This window comes from Melanotaenia boesemani, chromosome 6 (genome assembly GCF_017639745.1).
Source record: "Melanotaenia boesemani isolate fMelBoe1 chromosome 6, fMelBoe1.pri, whole genome shotgun sequence".
In the NCBI taxonomy this organism is placed as follows: domain Eukaryota; kingdom Metazoa; phylum Chordata; class Actinopteri; order Atheriniformes; family Melanotaeniidae; genus Melanotaenia; species Melanotaenia boesemani.
Window position 1 is genome coordinate 28,204,834 of NC_055687.1, and position 25,169 is coordinate 28,230,002.

A 25,169-nucleotide genomic window follows, 5' to 3' on the forward strand; every position below is an offset into this window, starting at 1 on the left:
TGTGCTGTGATTCCATTCGTACCATAAGAAAGCTGCCCAACAGAAAAAAATTTGCCTATAGGGACACATTATTCTCACAATTTACAGCCATGAATTATGACACTGCCACATTTTTTGGACAAGTGAACAAATTCACTCATTGCATGTTGTCTGGAGAGATCAGACTGTCTGTTCACAAATATTTTGTGGTGTACAAGTCAGTGAACTGAATTCTAAAACACTGTCCCATACAGTACTTGAATCACTGTAAGCTGAAACTAGAACCTTTTTTTACAGTTCATATATATTCCTGTCATAAGAATACAGATACTATTTGCCGTTAACTCAGAGAGTTAATCTTGTGGCACTGATGATGTTCTTAAAGTCCAACAGACACAGTTTCGAAGGAATTAAACTTCACATCAGTCGAAACACAAAAAAGAAAACAAAAATAAAGTTTGAACGGGTGTTTATAGATATTTTGGCTTAAATGAAAAAATCAGTAATCTGACAGGAATACTGTTTTCAACCACTGTAATTACTAGTTTTAGCAACCAACTCCATTATTAAGTATAAATGAGGTGTAATTAAAGCAGACACTTTCATTGTTTTAGGAAGAAATGAAGAGAAATCCGTTGATGGGAGGACTGATTCTTTTAGCCTAAAGGCATAAAAAAGACTTAGAAAAACTAGACATGATCATTAATATTAGTAATAATATATTTCACAATTTGCATTTTGTTTGCTCAAAAAAAGAGGGTTAGGGTCTTTCCTTAGATTCCTAGTCATTTCGCTTTTTTTTCTAAGATGGGGTTGTGTGAAGTCAGTTTCTTACCTGTAGTAGAGAGCAGTCAGAGTGCTCTCATTTTGGAGAAGGGAGGAATTCTGAGTGGGAAGATGAGCCAAGAGCTACTCAAAAAAAGCTAATTTTAACATCAACAGCTCAAACTGATAAATTTAATTCCACAGCACAAAATGTTTGAACTGTTTTAATTATTTTTCTCAACCAAAATCATCCATATACAGTACCAGTCAAACATATGGACAAACTTTCCCATTATTGGAAAGTGTGTTTAAACGTTTGACTGGTACTGTATATCCACGTTATTGCCGGAGAAAAAATGTCCTACTGCTGATTATATGAGTTTGTCAGGAGTTGTTTTATACTGGATAGATTACATCATTATTTTCTAAATTTAAGAGCTGGTAAATGTATTTTTGATGGGTTTTCATTCATTTTTACTTGTTAGCTTTAGACTGGTGGAATTGTGAGTCAGAGCTGATCAGCAGGGTAAGCTGGGAAGCCATTATGCATGCAGTACCATGCAGCAACACAGATGTTCCTTGGTTGAGAAACTAGTGACAGCGTAAACAAAAGTCAGATGTGAAAGCGATAAAGTGAAAAGTTCATGATGTGACAGACTACTTCATGCAACTCCCCAAAAAGAAAAGTCTGTATATTGCGTCACTTTTACTTTTACCATTGTTACATGCTGTACAACACCAAAGTGTCATCTACATTAATGAAGCAATGTGATAAATGTGAAAGTCCAAACGTCTTGGTGCTATTTCGTGTACAACCTGTTCTTAAAAAGCTGAATGAGTAAAAAGAGGAAGAGGAGGACATAGTAATAGTAGAGGGAGGGTTTCCGACAGTAGCCCAGACCTGACAGGTTCCTTCAGATCCAACTTCATTCAGTCCCATTCAGGGACTCAGCACATGGTAAAACTATCACAGGCAGAACACACACACATACACACACACAGACTCCCACACACTGTCTCCCACATACATGGACACACATGTTCTTTCTCAGCCTCAACCTGAAACCAGGAAATGGCTTTCACTCATATTTGAACACAAGAAATACAGACAGACAGACGCAGGGACAGACAGACAGAAAGTAGTCTGGCTCTGAACCGAGACTTTGTGCCACTGCAGACGGAGATCAAGATTCCCAGCTGGGAAAATTTGGACACCAGAAGTGAACAAGGTGTGCTTGCCTCTTCATAGTCTACTGTCTGTTGAGCCAGTATAATGCAAGTGTGGCTCCCCATATTCCCCTTAATACAACACCTGGACCACAGATTTTCTCTTTAGAAACATATTTAGAGTTATTGATTACAAGTAAGAATGAATAGAATTGTTCAACATTTTGGTAAATATGCTCATTTGTTTTCTTATTGAGATGTACTTTGGAGAAAATGAGTCTGGCTCTGTTTCACACTAATCAATATGCTGTATGCTTCTTTTCCAAAGGAAAAGAATAGCAGGTTGAAGCACTTTGATAATGTGTTTTTGGACATGCATTAGTTATCCATCATTATAATGGCAATACTTCAGAAAGCTGAATTGCATCCAGCTCAATACATTATTTCTTAAAAAACTAATTAGAGAGATTTAAGAAGGCGGGTAGTTGTATTTGTTACCTTTGGACGGAGCATAGCTCGCTGTTTTTCCTATTGTCAATATTTATGTTGAGCTAACTTGCTCATGTAGGAAGTTTACCTCACAGTTATGACAAGAGTGCTTATTTTCCCTCACCAAGAAAATGAGTGAACACAGTTTTCAAAATGTCGAATTAAAACAGTTAAGTTTGGCCAAAGTTGTCATATTAGCTACAGAATCTATTAATAAATGCACTGAAAAGTGTAGATCCACACCTGCTTTAAAGTAATGTATATGTTTGAAAGTGTTAAGGTCTAAATTTTAACACCAATGTTCAGGCAATAAACAGCCCTCAAAATTTGACTAAATCATGTGTTGATGCTAAATTTAGGTGTATTCATCATCATCCCTGCACGTTTTGTGCTTGTAGTCACCTAAAAGAGGAAAAATAGGTAATGCAGCAATATATTCTTACACCATCATACAAAAATGTGCTTTTAACTCATCGTGTCTGGTTAAATGAGATCCAATCTTAGTCAGCTTTGCTGGATGAGGCTCAAAAAAACATGTAATTTTGTCTGCTGCCACTAGACGGGGTGAGTCGGGGGGAGCCAAAAGCTGCCCATAATAACCACCAGACATGACTCATTCAGCGTGGAATACCACAGCAGCCACAGACAGGTCTCTGGCAGACAAGGGGCAGAAATCCGACCCTACAGCAGAGTTTGTGAATGGGACAGGAATGAGCAAAACCAGGGTAAATTTAATAGAGCTTCAATAAGTTTCAAAGATTTAAGAGTTTTAAGAAATCAGCAAATGTTTAGTTTGGCTTATTTGTAAAGTCAAGTGTGGAAGAGACTAAATACTGTGTGTTTTAGCTATTGATAGTATCATAAGAAAAACGCTTTCTGCTTCACAGTTTCTCCTTATTTCTTTTATTGAATTCCCCGCTGGCTCCAGGATTCTTTTGGCAAACATCCTGCTCATCAAGTCATCATGTAGAGCTGCTATAAAGACAGCAGAGGGACAACATATCACCTTGTCAGATATGATTGTAGCTCTGATCATCGTCATTCTTGCCCAGACTTCCCCCATGGAGAGCACCACTCAATGTGAAGACTAACACATGTTGGACAGTCAAATCATTATTTGCTTATATGGAGTTCGTCCAAAGCTGGAGGGCCTGGAGAGCTATGAGTCTAATCTGCGGGCATAAGAAATAACATATTGTACAACTTAAAGAATGGCAGGGGAGCATACTGTGAGCGGTCACATTACATGAAAACAGCAGGCAGGAAGTGTTTTGCAACAGCGGAAAATCTTCAGGTCCGGCCTGACCACCAGACGGTCACACTTCATCTGGCCTGCAGGCTGCGGTCAGTGGATGGATATCTCCCTACTGTAAGGGCAGTATACGCTGTCATGCATTTGTCTGTTGCTCCCTTGAACATTTTTTTCCATCTTTCTGACACATGAAACTCTTATATTCTTTTACGTCTTTTCTCTGCTTCCTCATCTTTCCTTAGTGCTTCTCTTGCTGTATCTACGTCCTTTCCCTTTCTTTCTTACCCTCATAGCAACTTTGCCTCATTATGTTTTTGCCCACCCTCTTTACCTTTCCCCAAAAACTTTCTCATTCCTCTCTCTCTCTTTCTCTCCCTCACCCTCTTCCTCTCTCTGTTTGTGGTCAGTCACACTTAATCTAGCTCCATCCATCTGTTTCTCTTCATTCATTTAGTCCGGTCTGTTTTCGATTAAGATTACATCAGGCTTTGACCTATTAGTGTGCCATGATCCTTTTGAAGTCATTCTGTGGTTACAGGTTAAGCTCAAATCCCACCAATCTTTATACTCAACATAATACAGACAGTATTTGGAAGGGGGAAATGGTATAGGTTTTTAAAACTGTTCAGCTAGGGACCAAAATCACTTTCTTTCCCCTGAGATCTGGGATCATTAAATCATATGAGAGTTCTAGTAATGTGGACACCCACTAGAGGAGGGCCTGTGACCCATTTTGGTTCCCAACCCATAAGCCAACCTAGCAAGCTGTGAACTGGAATATATCGTTCATTTAACTTCATATCCTGAGGATATTGTGTATGTTCTGGAGGTAACTTTCCCAACCAAAGACTTTATGTCCCCTATTATGGATGTCATTTAGAGTTGGACTCAATGTTTCCATTAAACATAATGGAGACCTCTTTTTAGGAGCCAAATGAAGAACATATTGAGTCTTATCTATTATCCCAACACTCCATGTATAAGCCATATAAATAGACTACTAATGCTCTTGTTTTTATTTAAAGACCAATAAAAACTCAGCTTGCAGATCCTAAAATCTAGCAGGATATAAATACAGGGAGTGACTGTACAGCCTTTATGTGTCCCCCCCTATCAGCCTGATTATCAGTCAGTTAATCAGAAAAATGTCAGGATTCATTACAAAGTACTGATCAAGATCATCTCTGAAACCTTGAAGGAAACGCCCATTTTTTTCCTCTGCTTGGGTGCCTGTGACTAAAGATTGACTTAAAAGTTAAACTGTACATCATCATTACTCCTGGGTCAAAGCTGGGATAAGTAGCCAATCGTCCAAGTCGTGACGCTGAACTGACATCTATTGGCCAAGTTGTGGCAGGGTAGGATGTTAAAGTCATTTAGACTCATCAGGCTAAGTGGACACAGTTGACTGAGAGGTCTCGAACCTCCCCACGTCTGGTTGCGGGTTGCTTTCAGTGCCAACAATTCTCAATTAAAGCCGTGGATGGGAGGACATCTGGGCTGCTGAGTCAGTGTCTGCTTGGCTTATGTATATTAATGTATGCCAACGGACCTGGTTTCATTTCACGAATGACCATACATGCATATCCTTCAGTTGTGTAGTTCAGGGTTTGAGCAAATACTGTGATCACTTAAGAGCAAAGTGGTGATTTTTACATTACATTTGTTCTCATTTTTGAATCAATACAGGTTCACTCTCATTGGACTTGTTTTAAGAGGAAATGAAGTGGAATCCGTTGGTGGGAGGACTGATTCTTTTAGCCTAAAGGCATAAAATAGACTTAGTAAAAGCTAGATAGGATCATTAATATAAGTTTTTTTATTAGAAATTATACATTTCAGACTATGCATCTTGTTTGCTCAAATAAAGACTCATCTTTCCTTAAATTCTTAGAGTTATTTTCATATTTCTTTGATAATTAGTGAAGAGGCATGGGAAGAAGTTTGGAGAAATGCTAAAAAGATATCCATCTGTACACAGACAAAGGCAATTCACTTCAAATACTACATAGACTGCATATATCACCCAGTTGCAGGCATTTTTTTATTCATCTTTTTCTCCCATGTGTCTTAAATGCAAAACTGAAGTACCTCAATTTATTGTTTGTGGTCATGTGATAAATTGCAGAAATCTTGGTCTGACATTTTATGTGAAATTTAAAAAAAATATATTTAATCAAGACTTGGAAATGGATCCCATGTGTCTGGTTCTTGGTTTCCCAAGTAAAACTACTGGAGATGGTAAAAGACTCTCACTTTTGCTGCTAGAAAAAATAAACTGTTGCAGTGGATTATTGATAAAGGCCCATTAATGATGGGGTGGTTATATTAGAACTAAACTCTCTGGAATATCTTACAGACATTGTACACAACAAAACAGATCATTTCTACAGGGTTTGGCAGCCCTGCTTGGACTATTTTGGACATAATCTGTCTTCCATTATTATGGAAGGACACAGGGGTGACCTGTGGTCACTTACGAAAAAGGTTATTCTTCTTTATGTATTTCTGTTTACTACTGGTCTAAGCTGTGCTTTGTTTTGCTCTGTTTTTCTTTGTCTTTTGAATTATTAATAAAAATCTTAAAAAAAACACACACATAGACCACCCACCCTCTCCTCGCCTTTCACTTTAAAAAAAGATGTTTAATGTTTCTTTCTCTGTGCAAAAAAATACCAAATCTGACAAAGAATGCAGAAGATTTGACTGTAGTATGAGCTAATAACAGCATTAGTGCAGCATTTTAACATCATTAAATTGTTTTACTGATGTTTATGATTCGGTTTGTTAGTTTTAGGCAACAAAACATACATCAATGACAAGGTCATGGTTTGGATTTGAATAGAGACTTTTATAGTTTACAAGCTAGACAGCTTAATTTTTTTTATTACTTATCTATTTATTGTTTATTTTTGTGCTGACCATGTGTCAAGTTCCAAACCAAGAACAAACCAAAAAAAAAAAAAAAAAAAAAAACGAGTTCACATTTTTTTCTTTAAATTTGTTGTAAAACAGAAATGTTCTGTGCAGACAGCAAATAATGTTGTTGCAAATGTGAGGTCATAAGAGCTAAAAGTGGTTTAGATTATACCCCAGTGTCCGCTTTCATTGCGTACCAGTTAGATTGAATTTTGGATGGCTAGAAGTAGTAGCATTGATTAGTTGTAATTTTAACAGCCTATATGTGCAAAAAAATTGTGTCTGAAACTAGAGGTATTTGGCTGCATTAACCCAGGCTCATGGCTGAATATTAGTATCAGTAATGGCAAACAAAAAGTCCACCATTGCAAGAAAGAAAAAACAAGTGGGTTTTTTTTTTTTTTTTTGCTTGGTTTTTATTCTTGCCAAACTGCACGACACTTGACCTGCATAATTCAGTTAAAAGAGGCAACTGTGGAAGTGACATGATCACAAGGATGTCATGCTTTCACAGTAGCCAGAAATAGAAAACTAGAGTCATCAGGGCTGCCTTGACCTGTGATTTCAGAGGGTGAAGTGGAGAGAAAAGTGATATCAGGAACTGTTCAAACAATGAAGAATAAGGACACAGCAGTGCTTACTTTGAAAAAAAAAAAAAAAAACACACCACACCCTCCACCTCCTTTCGCTCCTTCCATTACTCCTCCCATCTCACACCAGCCGATCCCAATCACCATGCAACTCTTGTTGTCATAGTCTCTTCACTACTGTCATTATCAGGGTCACACACTTCCTTCACATCTGTCTCTGTTTCACTGGCTGAGGTGAATGCAAATACTCTAAGAGGTGAGTTTTTCATATTTAAACTGTTGATTGCCTTTAATTTACATGAATGTTATGTTTAGCTCTGTTTTTCATCTCACTGGGTGACATTACAGAGCTGGCGTCAGCGGAGATGTTGGCAGGTGTCTTAGTTCTGGGCACCATCCTCGCATTTTTACCAGGTAAAAACCAAATGTCAAAATACCTGAGAAATCAACGGCTTTGTTTGTTTGGTTTTTTTTGTGCAAACCAAATCAAAACTAAACAAGGTGTTTGAGGTATTTTTACTTTAAGAGGCTGATGGAAAATCAATTCTATATTCATATAATGTTCTGTTTTACATTTACTATGAATAAGAAGACAATATTTTTAAAATATCAAAGACTTTAAGGATCTTTTTTAATGCACAAAATGTTCTGTAGCCAGGTGCCCTTGCCTTTACGCTCAGGTTTATTTATAAGTATTGATTGCCTTTTGTGCAAGGTAGTCAGCCAGGCAGGATGACACCACGGCTGCACATTAAGGCTCACTGTCACTCCTTCACTTTTACATGTCACAGTCTGAACCTAGCTCTGAGAGCCACAGTATTTGTCACAAACACAATGAAGGAAAAATGTTAGATTATTTACATTTACACTGAATTTAGTTTCCAAATATGTTTTACATACAGTAACAGGAGTGTATTTTCGATGGTATTTGGACGTAACAGTGGATAATCAGAGAATCTGAATGGTTCTTAGAGATCATTAGAACAGATTTTGAAAGATAGATATTCTGGTATTGAATGTTTATGCTCTTAGATTTGTCCACACTAACACCTGATTATGTGTCCTGCAGGTACACAGAGCAGGTGGAGTGTGTCATTTTCTAGAAAGGGGATCTGTGTGTGGGCAGGAACGACAGTCACTCTGCCCTGCCGTTATGACTATCCATCAGGTAAGAAATGTTTACTTTACTTAGTTTTTGTTATTCAAATCCTCTGAATGATATTGAGTGTATATATATATATATATATATATATATATATATATATATATATATATATATGTAGTTTTTGGTTTTGTTCATCTATTATAATAAATCCTTTAAGATATAGACTTTATGAAAGTTTTCCATTCCTTCTTCTCCTTCTTTTTCTTCCATCATTACAGTTTTATTCTCATTAAGTACCTTAATTTTGTATGTATTTTGTGATCCTCACAGGTCATACTGTGAAGCGAGTCATGTGGTTTCGTGTGTCTGCTGAGGGTCACAGGGAGTTCGCCCACCACACCGACCCCAACCAGATCAGCCTGTCATACCGCGGACGCACACGGTGGGAGGAAACTGCATGTGGTGGATGTTTTATAATGGAAACATGTTTTTGAAAGTTTCCACACATTTAAAATAAATTATACCAATTTATTCCACTTTCCAGCTACATCGGGGGAAGCTATTCCAGCTGTTCGGTCCAGATTCGGGGTGTGAAGCTGAGCGATGCGGGCCAGTATCACTTCAGGTTTGAGACAGACCAGCCGCTGGGGAGATGGACGTCCCCTGACACTGTTAAACTGGATGTTACTGGTAGGTTCACATAAACTACAAGTGTTGTGATTACTTCTGAAAGAGTCTTTACTGCAGACAGTGATTTGTGAGTGTGTCTGTCAGACCTCCAGGTCCAGGTCCATCCAGCCAGGCCTGCCAACATGTATGGGTTTGGAGAGACAGTCTACGTAGGCTGTCAGGCCAGAGGATGTGGTGCACCAGGAAGGAGCCTTGCACTCTACAGGTAAGCGTGCTGTATGTTTGTCTGAACTCCTATTAGAGTAAAATGAGAGGAAAACTGGCAAATACACCATTCTATGATGCTACACACACAGGAATGGACTAAACCTTGGCTCCTATGAGAAATGGATGATTATTAACCGCTTTGACCAGCAGCATGCTGGAGTGTACACCTGCCGACCGATTCCACCACAGAATGTGCACTCACCATCGCTTCCTCTTACTCTGGGACGTAAGTAAACTATCCATCCATCCAGTATCTATACCGTTATGTCCACTGAAGGGCTGCGGGTAAGCTGGAGCCTAACCCAGCATTTTAGCAGGTGAGAGGCAGGGTATATCCTGGACAGGTCACTCGTCCATTGCAGGGGTAAGTAAACTAAGTCAACCAATATTTTGTTATTAAAACATAAAATAATAAGCATTTAAGCCAGGGGTGTCGATTCCAAGTGACCAGACAAGTAACATAACTGCATGAAAACTTAACATTTTTCACTTTGTGGTAGCACAAACAAGTACAAGTACATCATGAAAATGTTTATTTTTAATGAACTAATATGAACAATATCAACAATATGTCACCTCAGTTTATCATTTACACACGCACCGAAACTTACAAATCACAATATATCTACAACATTACAAAACATTTAATCACAGGTATCTGGAACTGGAAAATACAGTGTTTAATATTATGATTAGAGTAATTTTTCAAGGGATAGAAGCTATTTTAACTGTACATACCTGTACATTTCCACATCTGTGTTGTATTCCTGACCATCAAAACCAACTCACCTCATTATACAAGATCTATTGAGTAAAAAAGATATAAATAATATAACAAGTTATCCCCCTACTCCCTAAAAAAAATTAGAAATTGTAGTTAACTGACTTCTATGTCATTTTCATATTTACTGAATTCATCCCACGGACCAGACTGAACCCTCCGGCAGGCCGGTTTTGGACCACCCCTGATTTAAAACACATAATTTTAATATCTATAGTTAAAACTTTAGATGGGGTCATTTTGATAAAGTAACCCCAGTTTAAGAAAAAATGGGAAATTTCTGAAATGGAATAAAACTCAAGTATTTTATTTGTCATATGGTTTGTATCTTAGTTGAACAGACAGATGAGATTATTTTCTGTAGTTTTGAATCAACTATATTGTATGTAGAAAGTACAGAAAATTTGATTCCAGCCACAAGTTAAAAGACACAAACAAACAAAAAAGGTTGGGAGTAAGGGATGTTAACAGTTCTTTTACATCACCCCTGTCACTGACTGGAAGCAGACCGATGTAAAGGGCCAGTCACCTGAATTTTCCAGCTGAAATAACCATGGACCTTCCTGGGAAAAGTTGGCACCAGAGCAGACAGTATATTTCTCCAAAATTTCAGTGAATGCCTCTGCATCAGTGCTGTCCCCACACATATGCAAGCATCCATGTTGTGGACACTGTTTCACCATCATGCTTTTACAGATTGATTTTGCACCTTTTGCTGATTACAGCCTGGACAGCCTTTTCCTTGTCTTCGACATGTAGAACCAGATGTCTACTTTTTCTGAAGCGGCTGAAACATGGGCTCATCTGACCACAGAACACATGTCCACTGTCTTTCTGTCCATCTAACATAAGCTCTGCTCAGAGAACTTGGCTGCGTTTCTTTGCACAGTTGATATATGGTTTCCTCTTCACACAATATAGTTTCAGGTTACATTTCTGGATGCAGCAGTAGACTAAAGGGAAAATGCTTTTCCAAGGTTCTCCAGAACCTATGTGCTTATACAGATCATGGTGGCACGGTTTATATATGATCGTCTGATGGAGTTTGACACTAAATGACTATGACCTGTTCTTGCCACTGGTGGCTTCTGCTTTTCTACCTTTCTATGCTTCTCTCTCAACTTTTTTTCAAGTTTGTTTCTGGTATCAGATTTTAAATTTCTTTATATTTTCTAAATACAGTTAAGTTAACAGAAAGGTTTAAATGATTTTAGAGTTTCCTAACATTTCTAGAATTTTGTATAATCTTTATTCTACAAGACCTTCTGACTGACCAAAAAAATTTAATTATTTGAAAAGGTTTTGTACAGTATAAGCAGATTGTATTTCATTTTTTAAAGTCTCTGTTTTCTATGTTATTTTCTCCTACAGACAGTCCTCGCTCCACCTCCATAACAGCTTTTCCTGTAGGGGAGGTGTCAGAGGGAGGGTCTGTCACTTTGACCTGCAGCAGTGAGGCAGCTCCACCTGTAGAGAGCTATGCATGGTTCAAAGGTATAAGACAGCATGTTACCATGGCAACAACCAGTATTAACAATTATTTTATCCTGATAGGTGTCCACATTAGTGTCTACATTCTAGCATGCACTCTATGACTGTATTAAAATGTTTCAATATCTTACTATCTTAACATACACTACCGTTCAAAAGTTTGGGGTCACTTTGCCATGCGATTCAATAGGGAAGTGACCCCAAACTTTTGAACGTTAGTGTATTTGCTAGGTACGTATATGGGCATGATGGATGGTCTGCATAGTCTCTACTTGCTCTGTTTCCATCAAACTAAAAGTACAGGATTTTATCCATTGCATTTACTCCGGCACTTTGTTCCCAGAGTGTGTACTGAACTAGAAAAAATAAATAAATAAAAAACTTCAAGCTTGCTGCTCATCTCACTTTTAAATATTATCAATGCTAATTGGATCATAGAGCTGGCCTCAGCTATTCACATAGATGTAATTTTAATTCTGTCCTGTAGTTTTGTATAAATAACCTGGACCAAAAAAACTGAGGTTTTGGAAGTAATAAAGATATAAAGCTTTGATGCATGTATTTGGATTATTTTGGTATTCCAATTATAAATGTGTAGTAACCTCTTTCCTATCTTCCTAGACATGGAGAGTGGTAGCATCCCAGACAGCTTTAGTCCTCAGCTCCACATGTCCTTCCTCAAATACTCAGACAAAGGAGAGTATTACTGTGTGGCACGCAACTCACTGGGAACAGATCGCTCCAGATCACTTCTACTCAATGTCACTTGTAAGTTTATTAATATTATAGACAGAAAATCTGACCCACATCGTCTACATGAACAGATGAGAATGAGAACTGTTGTGTAAAGTTTCTTTTCAGCAAAAAAAAAAAAAAAAAAAAAAAGCTAAACTGAAACCTTTGTATGTACATATTTCTGCATCTTATTGTGGATTCTGTTGTGCAGATCTGCTACTAGTGACTTGGGTTATGCTGAACTCCAGCAATAAGGGGAACAGTCCATTACATGGTTATAGGAAGTGACACAAGATCAGTCAATGTTTGATGATTTCTCACTCTGAGTTTCTCGTAATTAAAATTTATAACATATTTTACTAGTAATTTCAGAAATATCACCAAAAAAATAGTCTGGCTACTTTTTCTTCATGCTTTGGTCATGATGTGTGTGCTGTATCTGTGCTTCATGTTTAAAAATTCAGCACAATATGTTCAATGTACAGTTGATTTGGGAAATTTACAGATAGAGATGTAAAACATCTGCCACATGTGTGATGGGTTGAATTTCATTGACATGATATAGCAATGATGTACTTGTTTCGCTTGATTGTGCCTGTTTAGACTCACCGAAGAACACGCATGTGTTGGTGAGTCCTCAAAGAGATATCAGAGAAGGCTCATATGCGAGTCTGAACTGTGCCAGCTACTCCAACCCTCCACCCAGCAGGTACAACAACCACAGACAAAATAAGTCTCATAAAGCTTGAATATTGTTCCTTGCTTGAAGTTGTTTTAGATAAACACATCAGTTCAATTACTGCAATGGAACTATGTTTATTATTATTATTGTTATTATTATTATTATGTAAATGTTAAATAAATGTTTTTCTTGTTTTTAATCATCACATTAAAATGATCTATAACGTTGACGTTTGTCCTGTACCTTGAGTCATTTTCATCATTCTAATCATCATCCTCATTAGCTCCAAAATGTCTTCTGCAGGTATGTTTGGTACCGTATCCTTGGTGACCAGGTGACAACTGCAGGTAATTTTCAGAACCTGACTTTCTTGTCTGTTCGTGCTCACCACACTGGTCAGTACTACTGCATCGCATCAAACCGACTCGGTTCTCAAACCTCCCCTGTTGCTACCCTCACTGTGCTCTGTAAGTAACGAACATCAGTGAGTGTGTGTGTGTGTGTGTGTGTGTGTGAGAGAGAGAGAGAGAGAGAGAGAGAGAGAGAGATAGAGAGAGAGAGAGAGAGAGAGAGAGAGAGAGAGAGAGAGAGAGAGAGAGAGACAGAGAGAGACATGTTTGGAAAAAGTCATGTGCAAAATTTGTTTTTTTTTAAAGCTCTTTAGCCAGTGGGTTTGTGTCTTTGTAAAACAATGATTTACCATAGTATATTTTATCTTATTTTCTCCCATGCTTTCTCCAGATCCTCCTAAGAACACTTCAGTTCTGGCTCGTCCCTCTACTGTGGTGGACGCCGGTCGACCTTTGACTCTAACCTGCAGCAGTCAGGCCTACCCAGCAGTGGACAACTTCACCTGGCACCGTTTAGCTCTGGACGGGGGTTCTGTACAATGTTAGCATCATAAACATTTGGTTCTACTTAAGGATAACATTACAAAATCATTAGCACTTACTGTAACTTTCTCTTGTGATGATTTGAAATCAGTGAAGCCATATCATATTCGTCCTGTCACACATCCATCTGTTTGTCTTGTTGTACAATACTTGATTAGATCTCCTTTTTTTCTTTTTGTTCTTGTTGTCATGCAGCATGGAGCACCAAATCTGGTCCTGTTTTCACCTTCTCTGAAGTTGGCCCCGGTGAAAGTGGTCAGTATTACTGTGAGGCCAGGAATCGAATTGGAGCCCACAGCTCCCCGGTCCTCACTGTTAGAGTCAGAGGTACTGATGAATTAATGCATGGTTACATGTTTGCCCATTTGGTAAGCCTGCTGTTTTTGTTGATCTTTTAAATCTCTAATATCACTCAGAAGTTGTCAACCTGAAATGTCTCAGCAGCTGCTGGTCATGAATTATTCATAGTGCTGGTCATCTCCTAACTTTTGACACATTCACACTCACTCTAAAGGCCTAAAGTGCTTCATCTTTGCTGTTTTCCCTGGCACCCCCCCACTGCTTCTTTCTTGATCTGTCTCTGTCTGTATTAATGGTGCATTCTTTGAGATGAGGTGTCACTGATAACCACGGTGAAACACACCTGCCTCATATTTGCAGATGTGTTTCAGATTAGGTCAGACACTTTATGAAAAACCTGGCTGAGTATTTAGCTGTGATTATGCCACAGGAGAGTTTCAGACATGGTCTCTGTATGCTTGAAACGATGAGTGATGAAACCTCCCTGTCACTATCACAGTGGTGTGGGCTCTGGTTTTCATTGTTTCATGATTTCTGACTGTTTTTCTATGAGTCACGGTGAGTCATGTAAAGCACTCTAACTATAAGAGGAGAGGAGGAGGCAATGAGGTGCTGTGGAAAACTATTATTTGAGTTGAGACAGCTGAAGAAGTGGAGATTTGGAAATCAGGACTGGAAATACAAGACTCAAGTCTAGACGGTTATTTGTAGATGCTCTGTCACTTTCTCTTGTTTCTATTTTTGTTTGTTCTGTTTTCCTTTGCTGCACTTCTCTTTTTATTCATGCTTGGGCTCCTGCTGATAACCCTTATAAATCCCTCTGCTGTCAGGTCGCCTAAAGGTTATCGCCTTGGCATCAGCAGTGGGCGTGTCTGCTGGACTCATCACACTCACTGTGGCCATAATGATCAGGTGAATGAAACACTACTATCACTGTAGCTGAATCAGTCCAGTACCTCATGTCAGAGTATTTTATGGATGCTCTTATTTTAATTTTATTTTTTTTTCTGTTAAGGAGTGTTTTCACTTATAATCCTATCTGTTTGACTTTACAGTAAGAACATGCACAGAGTAGACACAGAGTCAGTAGACAATGCAAAAAAGGTACAGTTATTTTTTTTTGTAGTTATTGTTATTCATTCTTAGAATTACTCCACATACACTGTTTTCCTGAGCTGATAGTTCAAAATAGAAAAGCCAGATATTAATTCTCTGTTTTGCTCTGTTGTGCGTGTCTGTGTGTGACCCCCAGCATCCAATGCTGACAACTGACACCATGTTCTATGAGTCAGCTGAACAAACTCCCCCATCTAGAAAGGGCAAGATGTCCGACATACCTGTAAGCAACTCGTTATGTCCTCTGTGGCTTATTTTACAAATGAATAGGATTGCAATATAATTTTTTAATAATTATGTGTATGAGCATAGGAGGAGCCAGAGGATTTAAGTGACAGCTCTCATCCTACCATCGTTCCTTTGATGGATGCACCACCAATCACAGAAGCAGAGAGTCGCAGCCTTGCTTCCAACTACATCACTGTCCACTACTCCAGATTGGCCAGGTACACACCTACCATATCCTGTCACAGTCTTCATTTTCTCTCTGCAGTTTTTCTTCTAAGATGATTACAACACTGTGGATGTGCTGATTTCTATTAACATCATTTTTATGAGAAGTTGATTAAAAAAACGTTTTTCTTTTTAAAATAAAGTTAGAAAAAATTTATAATTTTTTATAATAAATTAAGTACAATTTCCCAAAACATGTATATACACAATTATCACAAAACTACAAATGAAACACATAGACAAGACAACAAACATTTAACACTTATGACAGCCCCTAATAAAATAAAATAAAACTCACAGTCATGTAACATTACAAAAATGCTTTACTATAGTAGCACAGAAGAGAAATCTACTTGCCCTCGCATCTCCATATAAGCTCGGTAGTGCCATTTTTTCAAAAAAGTGACACAATGTAGGACTATATTTACATTCTGACATGTATAAATTCCTGTAGAAATCCTTCATAATTTGGATAATCTGTTTTGTTTCATATTGTCTTGCTGCATTTTTATCTAGAAGTGAAGATATAATATTAACTTCCTTTCAGCCTTCAACTAAGCATGCTAGCAGCCTTTCTGGTTTGCTGCCTAAACTTTTTATGGTTTTGGAACATCCACTTTTTATGTTTATGTTTTTTGTTGGTTCAGTACAGATCAGGTGCAGGTGCACAGTCTGCCACTGAGTAGTGAGAAAAAACCAAAGGATTCTTCAAAAGTTGTTTACACTCTACTGCCCCAACCGCGATGCTAACCAGGAGGAAATGGCCTCATCTGGTATGACACCATGTTTCTCAGTGTGGTCATGTAAAAATCCAAGCTGTATGGTTTTTAATCCATTTTTGATTGTTTTTTTTTTTTGTTTGTTTTTGTCTCTTTGTTTTGTTTTGTTTTTTCTAAACTCAAACTCGATTTTAATTTAGATGCAGATTTGTATTATTACCAAAGAAAACTGAAATCCTAGCATCATCTTAAAATTATGCATAAAATTTAAAAATGTCTGCTCTTTAAAGACACATTTATTTGAATTCAAAAATGTAATGTAATAAATTACTCTGTTTCTCATATTCTACTGTCTGTATAGTCATTTCCCTATTTTTGTGGTCGTCACAGGAGCCATTCTCATACGAACAAGTCACCTTGCTTCCGTCTCCCTGTGGCATACCTATCCATGTGAATCCTGACAACATTTGCGCTCAGACAGATTCTCTCTTCAGGCAGCATGAATTGTGTTGCATGTCTTCCCATTATCTTTTGATGCATCCAACTACGCCATAATGCCTGATGAAGTACAATGCTTGAAAAACTCAAGAGGAAAAACATGAAAAACAAAATACTGAAAATACAACTTACTTGCACTTTTTTTCCACAGAAAAAAAATGTGATAAATCTGTTATTGTATTTTTGTTCTTTCTCTACACTGTCATGATCTTAGGGTTTTGATTTAAGGTTTTTAGTCTTGTCATGTTTAGTTCTAAATTCCTGTTTTATTTTGTAGGTTAATTCCCCTCGTGTATTGTGTTCTGATTTTCTTCCTGTTCATTAGCTCACCTGGTTTGATTTTCTCATTCACTTCAACAGTTGCTTCTTAGTCCCTCAGTGTATTTCATTGTTTCATGTTGTCAGTTGTCCTTTGTCAGATCATTTGTTGTTTTTCTCAGACATGTCTCCTTTGTTCAGCCTCATGTTTCTATGTTAAAAGCTTTATTCCTGCACCCATCTGCCTCCTGCTTTCTCCGTCCTACATTTGGGTCCACTGCCCCCTTAAATCATGACAGATACAGTATTTCTAAATAAGCAAATACAGATGGCTCAACATTACTGGTTGGTACTTTATCCTTTCCATCCTCTGATGACTGAAAATGCTAATTGTTTGTATGAAAACAGATCTGTCTCCAATAAAAATGTGATATTAGACATATTAGGGGAGAAAATCTATAAGATTTGCAGAGTTTAAAAAGAATTTGCACACTGCACTGGATTTATTCTGATTGCTTATCCTGCAACGTTCGAGTGAATGCAGCTTGGTTTAACTGAAGCACCCTTACATCTTGTGGTTTGTTACACTAAAGAAAAACAGAACCAAACAAATGACTTCCGTTGTTCTTTTTCTTTAGTTTTATTTTCCATTCTACTGATTATGAGATGTGGTTTGCATATAATAAATTAAAGTTCTATAAATTATTTCCTGCTTTGTGATCTATTTATTGATTGTTTAGCCAGTTTTGTCCTGGAACAAAAGTGCATTGTGAAAACTGTCCGTTTTGTGGTGACTTTCCACAATGACGCTATCAGTTCAGATGTTGCCACGTCGATGGTGTGTTCACTTCCATTACACCACTGACAAGACATTATAAAACATGTGGTACAGAAACATCACTTGATCCATTCTAGTCATTTTATTTCTGAAGGTTTGTGTAAATTTTGATACAGCCTCAAAAGAAAACAAAGGGAACTTTTTCACCTTCAGTTTGTATTTGCTCCAACTTTTGCTGCAATTCACAACATCCCAAAGTTGTTTTTGCATTACTCACAACTCAACACTGCTGTCAGATACTGCTGCATAAACTTCTAATGTTAGGAAAATGCTAGATATCATAAATGTATTGCAAATAACTTGCAATTTTTAGTGGTGTAATGCAGTGGTTCCCAACCTGTTTTCCTCTGTGACCCTCTTCATGCATACTCACACTTGGTTTTATCCTTTCAAAAGTGAGATTCTCACCATAAATAATGTAGTCCTGTCCTTTTGATAAAGTCAAAGTTAAATTAAGTTAGTTAAATTAACATAGAGACACACTTTTTTTCTTAATATAGGGACAATGTGTGGGCATTCATCACATTAATAGCTCTGTATATTGTTTTTGTTTCTAAAAGAAATTTAAATAAAGTCATTTTGATTCAAAGCATCTTCAGATTTAAAAAAGCTTTTCTGAGATGGATTACCTCTTTTTGTTCAAGTTCTCTTGATATCCGTTTGTTAAAAATACTTTGTCCATGTTTTGACTCTTTGACGTATTTAGTATTTAGTACTTGTGTATTTTCTCTTCCTTCAATATTGATGTGAATAGGAACGAGTCTTTAGGCTTTTTGTCTTATTTTATTGGTGTTTTGTGTCGTGTAAGCTGATGTTTGTGCAATTTCTTTTATCACCTCATTGAAAGTTAAAGTCTGCGATGGACCAGCAACCTGTCCAGGGTGTACCCTGCCTTTCGCCTGTTAGTTGTTAGAATAGGCTCCAGTTTCCCTGTAACCTTCATTGGACGTAACGGTACAGGGAATGAATGAATGAATGAATGAATGAATGAATGAATGAATGAATGAAAGTTAAATGAGACATCACAATGAATTAATCTTTTAACCCATTTAGTTTAAATGAATTCAGCTGACATTGTCTATTAACAGTCAACACAACACAATAAAAGTTTGAGGTTTGAACAAATCCTGAAGCACCAGCTCTGTTGTCCATATAAAGGATTTTAAAGGCTTGCACACCTTTAGAAACTTTCATGATCCAAATTTTTCAAAGTGACTTGCATCAGTATTGGACATTAAGCATAAAAAGTGTTGTAACTGCTGTCATGTGAAGTTATCTGTCCGAACAATAATAATAATATTACTCAATGCAGTGAGCAGGTGTCAAGCTATAATTGGTACAAGCATTAGTAACTTTTTAAGGACTGGCTCTTGTGAGACAAGATCAGTTTAAAGACCTGAGACTGCTGCAAAGATGTCTTTTGAAATTATTATTTTGCTATTTTGCTCTTTCTTAAGATAATTTAACTCTTTAGAAATTGTGATCATACCTGTAAAAGAAATGTTATATAAATCTGTCTCAGTGGTTGTTTGAGACCAAAGAAGATGGGTCCATTTCAGACAAAGATACATAAGGGTCAAATCCCATAATAATGGCACACTGTTCTAGAAATCAGGCATAGCTGTATTTCCACTGTAGTTTCTGTTGCATGGTCCAGTAACCCCACCCAGTGGACAAAGAGAAAGTAGGTCATCATATGAAAATTAAGCTGCACAAATTGTGTACCGGTGTGTACATTTATATAGTAAATGCTGCATGATTATGACCTTAATTTAACCCTTTAAACTCTGTGCTTATTTTTTAGGCCTCTGCTTAAAAATGGCATATTCATAATTAAATGCATCTCTGCAACCACGTGGTCTATTAGAATACTTCCAGAATCATAGTTAAGGGGAATTTGTTAAGAAGTGTAATAATCAATATATAAGTTATTGGTGAAGAATAAATGAAGACTGCACAAAGCACAAAGGAAGTTCAGGCTTGCCTAAAAGAAAGTAAATGTGTCCGGGTCAAATTTGAATATCCTTGAGGAATGATGAAGCTGTAGCTCCAAACCTCTAATAAATTAAAAAGAGTACAATCTGTGAACATTATTAATGCAAAGGTCAACTTTGATCTAGTGAATCAGCTAAATTAGAGAGGTTTTAGTATAGACAGCTCAGGAAATTTCTCCAAAACAGCCATTTTGGCACCATCTGTTCTCACAATACCCCAATTGGGGGACCTTAGGTATTAAAAGGTTTATTTCAGTGATGCACCTTCCAGAGGAGACAAGTAAACTACATCATCAGATCACGACTGTGATAAATCAAACCAAAAATAATATTTAGAAATTTTGCTAAATACAAACGACTCTTAGCTTTCATCTTTCTCACTCTCTTATGTACTCATAACTCACATCTTGTTGATATTTGCATCACATAATATAACACAGAACAGTACATGAGGCAACCGTAGTTTGTAAGGACATGAGAAGTTCAAGTTAAAATAATTCAGTAGCCACAAATCTTACACAGTCTGGCATATAAACATGTCCAACAGTGGCACTAGATTTGCATGGAAGGATAAAGTGAATACATTTGCATTAGGCATGTACAAGTGCTACTTTGTGTTGCTGTAGCCCTACACTGTACAATGGTGAAGGTGGTACTGAATGTTCTGTACTATGTCTCAACATGTGGTGTAAATCACTGTCTCAATCTTATTTCTCCACATCCTATCTTTAGCATGTCAAAGATGTTTTATAATGAAACTTCAAACCTAATGCAGTCAGTGATCTGAAAATGTGATAATATGACAGGAAATGACAAGGGAGGGACGACTTTTCACTTCTGCTTTTTACAGATGAAAACTCACCACAAGGAATGTACAGAGTGACTTTAGTAACTTTCATCCACTTACATAATTTCATTATTCACATGATTCTCAGTTGCCAATAGTGTCACGAAACAGTAGGTTTATCTCACAAAATGGAAAGGTGGATTCTCATCATCACGGTAATAATTCCAGGTAAGGAAAACCATTTTTCTTTGTTTATATTTATAGCATATGATAGCAACCAAGTGATGATTGTATTTGTTTGAATTATTGAATAATTGTTTGAAATATTGTTTGAATAATTGAATAATTGAAATATCCAAAGGTATCTGGAGTGGAAATTGGAAGGTGACCCTTACAAACCAGTGTGCTCTGCGTGGGACATCAATAGTTTTACAGTGCACGTATGACTATCCCCTTGGGAATATTGTTCAGTCAGTCAGCTGGTCTAAAGCCATACAAGTATCTGGCCACCTGAAACAGTTTCCCCTTTCCAAGCTACCTTCACCTCCAGACCACTTTAACTACATTGGCAACCAGCGGGGTGACTGCAATCTGAAGGTCAATGATGTCCAGTTCTCTGATGAAGGAGCCTATTCTTTTACTTTTACAACATTGTTCAGAACATGGGAAAGTAAAAGCTCTGCTTATTTGTCTGTGAAAGGTAATCACTCAAGAAGAAAAACATGTATTTATAGTAAATCAAGATAGCTGCAGTGAGGATTAACATGTTTCTGTCTCTGTATCAGAGCTGACCGCTGTTGTGATGCCCAACACTGTGACAGAGGGAGACGCTGTCAAGCTGATCTGTAGGTCAGGTTGCCCTAAAAGGGTCAATATTTTCTGGTACAGAGATGGACAACAAATTTTCAGTTCAGGTTTTCAGGCCAGGAGGCAGGATGCTGGGAGATACTACTGTGCTGTGTCCGGACAAGAGGCGGCCAGATCTGCCTCTGTGGTTCTCAGTGTTCACTGTGAGTATGTGGTTAACACAACATATTTGAAAGCTTCTTTTAAAGCCCCATTTAACTGTAGATACAGTGGTGCAGTCTCATGTTGTGTTGTTACAGGGACACTGCTTTTCTTTGTGTACCTTAATGTTTCATCTGCATGACTTTCTTATACAATACAAATAATTTATTGGTTAGTTTATCGCTTTGATGCTTATCGTTTTGTTTGACATGACCAGACTTCTGCAATAAGAAGGTTAGAAAATTAATTATTTGTTAAACATACTTAAAAGAGAGAGAGAGAGGAATTGGAGTCATGAATATTTAATCACTAATGTGTGTGTTTAATATTTATTTTTCAAATTCTTTATCAAACAGATGCTCCTGAGAAGGTAACTCTGGCAGTGAGCCCATCAGGAGACATTATCATAGGAGACACAGTTACTTTCACCTGCAGCAGTGATGCCAGCCCTCCTGTGGCTCAAAGTGGATACAGCCTGTACAAAGATGGAGAATTTATCAGTTTGGGGTCAACGTTCGTCATCTCTGACATTCAGCCCAGTCAAAGCGGACGGTACCACTGCCAGGCCTCAAATGGCATCAGCCAGCGAGGCAGTGATTTGTTTTACTCAGAAGAGATTAACCTTGACGTCCAGTGTGAGTAGAAAGAGAAGTCTGGTTTTTAATTGTTATGTGATCTCTGTACAGCAGGTTGCAAACAGATTCTTACTGGTCATAATTTATTATTTAATGAGCATTTTGGTGATTTAATTTCAGAATTATTTAACACATACAATGTTTGGACTTTTTTTCAGACCGTCCCATGAACATTACCATTTCAGTCGATCCACAATATGTTGTGGAGGGCAGTAGTGTAAACCTGACATGCAGCAGTGCTGCAAACCCTGCAGCAGATAACTACACCTGGTACAAGAGGACGGACTCTCCTGGCTCCAGCTGGCTGGCCCCAGTGGGCTCAGGACAGGTTCTGTCTCTTCCCTCTATGGGGGCATCCAACACTGGTTTTTACTTCTGCAATGTCAGGAACCGTTTTGGAGAAAACAAGTCAACTGAGGTGATGCTAGGCATGGCGGAAAAGCAGCACGGTTTGTCTCACTTATTTACAGACCACAAAACAAACTGGTAATTTGTTCTCATTTTTTTAAAAAGGGGGGGATTGAATGACTCTAAGATTATGTTTCTCTTCAGGTATCCAGCCCATCCCAGTCTTAGTTGGAATTGGAGTCTTTCTTATAGTGGTGTTAATGGTGGTGTTGCTTCTGTTCTGGTGAGTCAGTGAATACTGGGATGGTTTGGTGTGACTGACTTTTGTCAATTGTTCCATTAGTCACATTTTTTATGTCATGTGTGTTTTCACTGTTTCAGCATCTCTCTTTTCTCCCTGCTTGAATCATTTTTGTGAACATTTCAACTCATATACTCATGTGTCAGGTTTATTTCCATTCTGTTAACTTGGGTTTTCTTTATTTCTTTTTTGGGACATTATCAGGAAGAACAAGCAAACCACCCCACACAAAAAAGTAAGTACATCCATGACTAGACCATTATTTATTTATTTATGTTGTACTAGTGACATTTTTCAATAATGTAAACGACAGATCAGAAATTTTAGTAAACAAAGGAATAACTCATGACTAATTTATTATACTGTCCACCTCGCTGACCTGAAGCTGACTGGAAGAGGAACATGCGCTGAGCATCCACCTGATGCTGTTTATGCCAATATTGACAAGTTTGCCGTCTCTCCTCTGCCTGTCTCTGCCCACGCTGTCACTTCACAGGACTCACATCACAAAGTAAATATTGTGCACCAACAACACTGTTCAAGTTCACATCCCTACTCACAGCTAAAAGATATATGGAATAGACCGATGATGATCTTTCCCCCCTTTTTTTTCTGTCAGGCTTCAGTTTCTAATGAGGACTTGGTTACCTACTCCACAGTGACCATCAAACCCAAAAACCAGAGTCCTCAACACCACATAAACAACAGCAGGTTGTCAAACAACTCCTCGTAAGTTCATACTCATGTTTGTATGTGCAGCTTTAAGTGACTGTGTAATATAAGCAAGAAAATAAATAATAAATGGAATTTACCCTCAGGTTAAAATGGCTTTATAAAACAAAGTCTTATATCTGAATGGGTTATGACCTTCAGTCTCAATCAGTATAAATATCAAGTTACACCTGGCATGATTTGGGTAGTAGCTGACAAAAGTGGAGTCTATCTCCTCTGCATGCTGCTCAAGGCTTCAAGGCAACTTTCAGCATGTTATCAGTATCATTACAGAGAATATGTTGTTAACACAGGGCCACTATTTTCTTTTTCTTCAGGTCTAGTGTAAGACAGAACAGCAACTCTGTGATCTACGCCACTGTAGCTAAACCCAGCTGATGTTCCACATCTTGTCCTGTGGAGTCGTCCTCTTAAGCTATTTATTTGTAGCACCAATGTTGTTTAAAGTGTGAAAAATTAAATTGCATTTTGTATTTATATTTAATAGGTTTTAAAGTGTGTGTTACAATAACAGTTAATATTAGATCTTCTACAGAGAAATATGAGATGGTGTAATATTATTTTACTGGACATGAATCCTTAAGCTGCAGCTAGAAAATCATCTTGAAACAGCCCATAATCTTATTCATGTCTGTTGTGTCAGAAAGATTTTATAATTGTTTGGCACTACAGTCCCAACTGTAAATAATAAAGGCTTTCAAAGTAAATAAATAGTTTAAACACACCTGTTTTTATAATTAGCTTTTATTTCCATATAACATTCAATGCAACAGCTTTCATCTTACAATATGCATTTCTCATGTACATATAATCGCTATAAAACAGACATCAATCAAACTGCTGGTGGGTAGTTTGGGACATAATAACTTGAAGATCAGTTTCTTGTGTCTGAAACACATTACATTCTGTTTAGTCAACAGTTTTCCATCCACTCCAGGAAAAGCTTCCACATTTATTTGGAAGAGGTACTAGACACAACACACATTCAGTGATAACTACTTTTCTCTTTTCATTTTTATGGTGCATTTGTTTTGCTTTGCTTATTAACAATATAAAATACCTTCTAATTTGCAACAGAACATATAAAAGGTACAGCAGCATCTTTGTGTGTAGTGGTCACTACTCTAAATAATACAAATAAGTAAGTACCAATTAAAAACTTAATATTCTGCTGGGATATTTTGTTTTTGTGGGGCTTTCTGATAAATCTCATTGTGGGGGGGCAGGTTTTGTACATTCAGTATATATACATACATATTTAAGTCAGTTTATGTGAGGAAAAACATTTCTTTTTTTCTATCTCTAATGAGAACATGATTGTTATTGCACCCTTGGCTCTGAAGGTCTGTGGATCTTTCAGACATATAGCATGACTGAAATAAAAAATCAACACACACAAGATATTAACTAATATTTACAGCAAAACTCAGATTGAAA

The 25,169-nt window shown here is 37.4% G+C and overlaps 2 protein-coding genes across 4 annotated transcripts; both read left to right on the forward strand.

Annotated features, from left to right (window-relative positions):
• Positions 1 to 7,017: 7,017 nt before the first annotated feature.
• On the forward strand, positions 7,018 to 16,923 carry si:dkey-33i11.1 (B-cell receptor CD22). Of its 2 annotated transcripts, none has more exons than XM_041988242.1 (19): positions 7,018 to 7,417; positions 7,510 to 7,575; positions 8,231 to 8,329; positions 8,597 to 8,708; positions 8,811 to 8,956; positions 9,041 to 9,161; positions 9,253 to 9,389; positions 11,316 to 11,438; positions 12,057 to 12,203; positions 12,774 to 12,879; positions 13,156 to 13,319; positions 13,594 to 13,743; positions 13,941 to 14,000; positions 14,876 to 14,957; positions 15,101 to 15,149; positions 15,298 to 15,384; positions 15,474 to 15,607; positions 16,262 to 16,387; positions 16,724 to 16,923. In XM_041988242.1, the coding sequence occupies exons 2-18, from the start codon at positions 7,527 to 7,529 to the stop codon at positions 16,362 to 16,364; spliced, it is 1,869 nt and encodes a 622-aa protein (XP_041844176.1). In that variant the 5' UTR covers positions 7,018 to 7,417; positions 7,510 to 7,526; the 3' UTR covers positions 16,365 to 16,387; positions 16,724 to 16,923. The 2 variants fall into 2 exon arrangements, with proteins under 2 accessions (XP_041844176.1, XP_041844175.1); XM_041988241.1 differs by having other exon boundaries at positions 7,021 to 7,417; positions 13,941 to 14,072.
• Positions 16,924 to 20,784: 3,861 nt separating this feature from the next.
• On the forward strand, positions 20,785 to 24,750 carry LOC121642365 (B-cell receptor CD22-like). 2 transcript variants are annotated; one of them, XM_041989070.1, is made up of 10 exons: positions 20,786 to 20,936; positions 21,070 to 21,408; positions 21,494 to 21,718; positions 22,073 to 22,351; positions 22,510 to 22,800; positions 22,904 to 22,982; positions 23,205 to 23,235; positions 23,386 to 23,511; positions 23,620 to 23,729; positions 24,050 to 24,750. In XM_041989070.1, exons 1-10 carry the CDS (start codon positions 20,897 to 20,899, stop codon positions 24,108 to 24,110), a joined length of 1,581 nt encoding a protein of 526 aa, XP_041845004.1. In that variant the 5' UTR covers positions 20,786 to 20,896; the 3' UTR covers positions 24,111 to 24,750. The 2 variants fall into 2 exon arrangements, 1 of the variants encoding a protein (XP_041845004.1); XR_006010872.1 differs by lacking the exon at positions 24,050 to 24,750 and having other exon boundaries at positions 20,785 to 20,936; positions 23,205 to 23,239.
• The last annotated feature ends 419 nt before the right edge of the window (positions 24,751 to 25,169 follow it).

Coding starts and splice junctions, on each gene's coding strand:
- si:dkey-33i11.1 (XM_041988241.1), top strand. CDS start 7,527: ATGTTGGCAGGTGTCTTAGTTCTGGGCACCATCCTCGCATTTTTACCA. Junction 9,390..11,315: donor GCTTCCTCTTACTCTGGGAC/GTAAGTAAACTA, acceptor TTTCTCCTACAG/ACAGTCCTCGCTCCACCTCC. Junction 15,150..15,297: donor CAGTAGACAATGCAAAAAAG/GTACAGTTATTT, acceptor TGTGACCCCCAG/CATCCAATGCTGACAACTGA.
- LOC121642365 (XM_041989070.1), top strand. CDS start 20,897: ATGGAAAGGTGGATTCTCATCATCACGGTAATAATTCCAG. Junction 22,983..23,204: donor GTGGTGTTGCTTCTGTTCTG/GTGAGTCAGTGA, acceptor GGACATTATCAG/GAAGAACAAGCAAACCACCC. Junction 23,730..24,049: donor AGGTTGTCAAACAACTCCTC/GTAAGTTCATAC, acceptor CTTTTTCTTCAG/GTCTAGTGTAAGACAGAACA.